The sequence below is a fragment of the Crocuta crocuta genome, unplaced genomic scaffold, assembly GCF_008692635.1.
Source record: "Crocuta crocuta isolate KB4526 unplaced genomic scaffold, BGI_CrCroc_1.0 scaffold971, whole genome shotgun sequence".
NCBI classification, from domain to species: domain Eukaryota; kingdom Metazoa; phylum Chordata; class Mammalia; order Carnivora; family Hyaenidae; genus Crocuta; species Crocuta crocuta.
This window is the reverse complement of record NW_027527401.1, coordinates 705,941-708,439: the sequence shown is the minus strand read 5'-3', so window position 1 is coordinate 708,439 and position 2,499 is coordinate 705,941. Positions and strand designations below refer to the sequence as shown.

The following is a 2,499-nucleotide window of genomic DNA, read 5'->3' as shown; positions in this document are numbered from 1 at the left end:
GGGTGGGGGGGGGGGGGGGAGGGGCCCTGTGTGCGGGGGTGGCTGAGTGTGTGCATGTGTGCGCACGTGTGTGTGCATGTACACACATGTCCAGTGGTACACGGGAGTGGCTGTGCGTGTGTACACGTGTGTCTGGCAGTGCACAGGAGTGGCTCTGTGTGTGTGTGCGCGCGCACATCTGGCAGTGTGCAGGAGTGACTGTGCGCACATCTGGCGGTACGCAGGAGTGACTGTGTGCGCACATCTGGCGGTACGCAGGAGTGGCTGTGTGTGTGTGTGCACATCTGGCGGTGCACAGGAGTGGCTGTGTGTGTGTGCATGTTCACATCTNGCTGCCTTCAGCTGGGGAGGGGGCAGGGCACAAGCCGGGCAGGGCCTCCTGCCCCTCCTGGACCCCCTCGCTGGCACAGAGCAGGCGCTGCCCGCCTCCTCCAGGTCTGAGTGGGCTCACAGGCCCGCGGCCACAGCAGCGTCGGGCCCTCTTGCTGCGCGGTCTTCCCGCTGCCGTTCCTGCGAGTCACGTGGGAAGCACACTTCTTTCCCCTGGAGGCTGGTGGAGTCATGTCTCCGTGCCCGTGTCTGGCAGTCTCCGTGACGCCTTGGCATGGCCCCTTCCCCCCCCCCGCCGGAGACCGCACCCCTTTCCTCCGCGTCTCTGGGCTTCTGGCGCCCGGCTGTGTGGTTCCGGACGATCCTGTCTCCCGTCTCTCCTCTTGTGCTGCTTCTGCGTGACTTCCTCGGCTCCGGCTCCGTGTCCAGCCCTGGCTTCTGCATCGTGCTTTAATTCCAGACGCTTCCTTCTTGCTTCCCGCCGCTCCGGAGGCAGTGCCTCTAACCTGCCTCTTTCTTACGTTTTCCTCTCCGGCTGAGGGTCTGCTTCTGCTGAGCTCAGGCGGAGCGGGTTTCCTCCGATGTCTAGCACCTTTGGCTCTGCTCACGCTGAGGGGGCCACTCAGATGCTGCAGGCCTGCAGTCAGGACGGGCACAGCCTGGTCATCGCTGTCCCCTGGGTGGACAGCTCACCCCTCGGTGCGGAGTCTTCCCGCCTCTTCCCTGAGGGTAGAGTGTGGCCACCTGACTCCTGGGGCCTGAGGACAGTGCAGATTGCCCTGTCCCTATGCGGGGCTGGCGTGTCCCCAGCCAGACCGCCTGGGCCCCTCCCTCGGGGCTCCTCCCGACCCAGGTGGGGCTGTGCAGATCCAGCCACGGCGGCCGGGAAGGGAGTCTGGCGGCGCTGACTCTCAAGCCGCTTCCCTGAGTCCACCCCCTTCTCTTTCCAGCGGCTCCCGGGACTTCTGGTTCCACGTCCCTGCAGGGACCAGGTCTCGAGGTCATTGCCCGTGCCTAGCGCTTGGATGGGTGGGCGGGAGGCGGGTGGGCGAGTTATGAACGGGTGGATGGGAGATGGATGAGTAATGGATCGACGGATGGAGGGTGGATGGACGGTGGGTGGATAGTTGGACGGAGAGCTGGATGGTGGGTGAATGGCTGGAGACGTGGATGGCGGTAGGTGGAGGGGAGGGAGCCGGCCACTCCTGTGGGCAGTGAGTTTGCAATAATAGCCCCGCTAAGTGGGTCAGCTGGAAGAAAAGTGGGAAGAGCTGTCTGTCCCCACGAGGCTCTGCGAGCGCGAGGTCCTCTTGGCCTGTGACCCGGCATTGGTTACAGCCGGGGCAGAACCGGGGGGCTGCGGCTACCCCCTTCCCAGGCGCTGGGCATCCGGCTGCTTAGAGAGGCCTGATCTTGGGGGCGACGCGGAGACGTGCACCTCGTCCCCCCGCAGGGTGGGCGCTCAGCTCCCTCCCCCCGTCTTGAGTGCATCGTCCAAGCTTGGTGGCAGCCCTGGCCTCCAGGAGGCCCTGGGCGCTCCGTCCCTGACCTTGGACAGCCCTCCCGGCAACCTGCCGTCAGACCCGGGCTCTGCCTTTCACAGCCCGGAGTGGGGTGCTTTCCCGCCCCGCCTGCTGCCCCTCCTCCGCTGAGACCCTGCCCGGGTGTGCAGGGTGGGGGCGGGCTGTAGGAGCGCGGACGCCTGTCTGAGATGCGGGAAGCTGGCCCGGGCGGGGGGGAGCGGCTGCCCGCCCGCCGTGCTCCCCGAGCCCACGCCAGCTGTGGGAAGGGTCCCCAGGGGCCGGGCTGGGCCAGCTCTGTGTCTCCACAGCTGGGGCTGCCCGAAGCAGAATTACACCTTCAACGCCTCGTCCTCCGAGATCAACTGGTGAGTTCGCCGCCCCTCCTTTCCCGGGGACCTCCCCTTCTCTTCACGTCCTTGTCTCTTGGGGGGGGCAGCAGGTGCTCTCCCTCCACGCGAGGAACAGCGTGGGGTCAGTGGAGGCCCTGGGGGGCACTGGGGGACACCAGCCCGAGGCTCACCTCCCTCCCTCCCCAGGGCGCCCATCCTCTGGGTGGAAAGAAAGATGACTCTGTGGGCGATTCAGGTGAGTGGGGGGCATGGCTCCGGGTGGGCCCTGCCCCGCCCAGCCCCACTCAGCCTGCGCC

At 66.9% G+C, this 2,499-nt stretch overlaps 1 protein-coding gene across 1 annotated transcript in view; it reads left to right on the top strand.

Moving 5' to 3' along the window:
• LOC144222665 (potassium channel subfamily T member 1-like) overlaps positions 1-2,499 on the top strand; it is a 32,603-nt gene that overhangs the window by 9,438 nt on the left and 20,666 nt on the right. Inside the window, 2 exon segments of the mRNA XM_077753197.1 lie at positions 2,162-2,218; positions 2,390-2,438. Of these exon segments, the coding sequence (XP_077609323.1) occupies positions 2,162-2,218; positions 2,390-2,438 (106 nt within the window).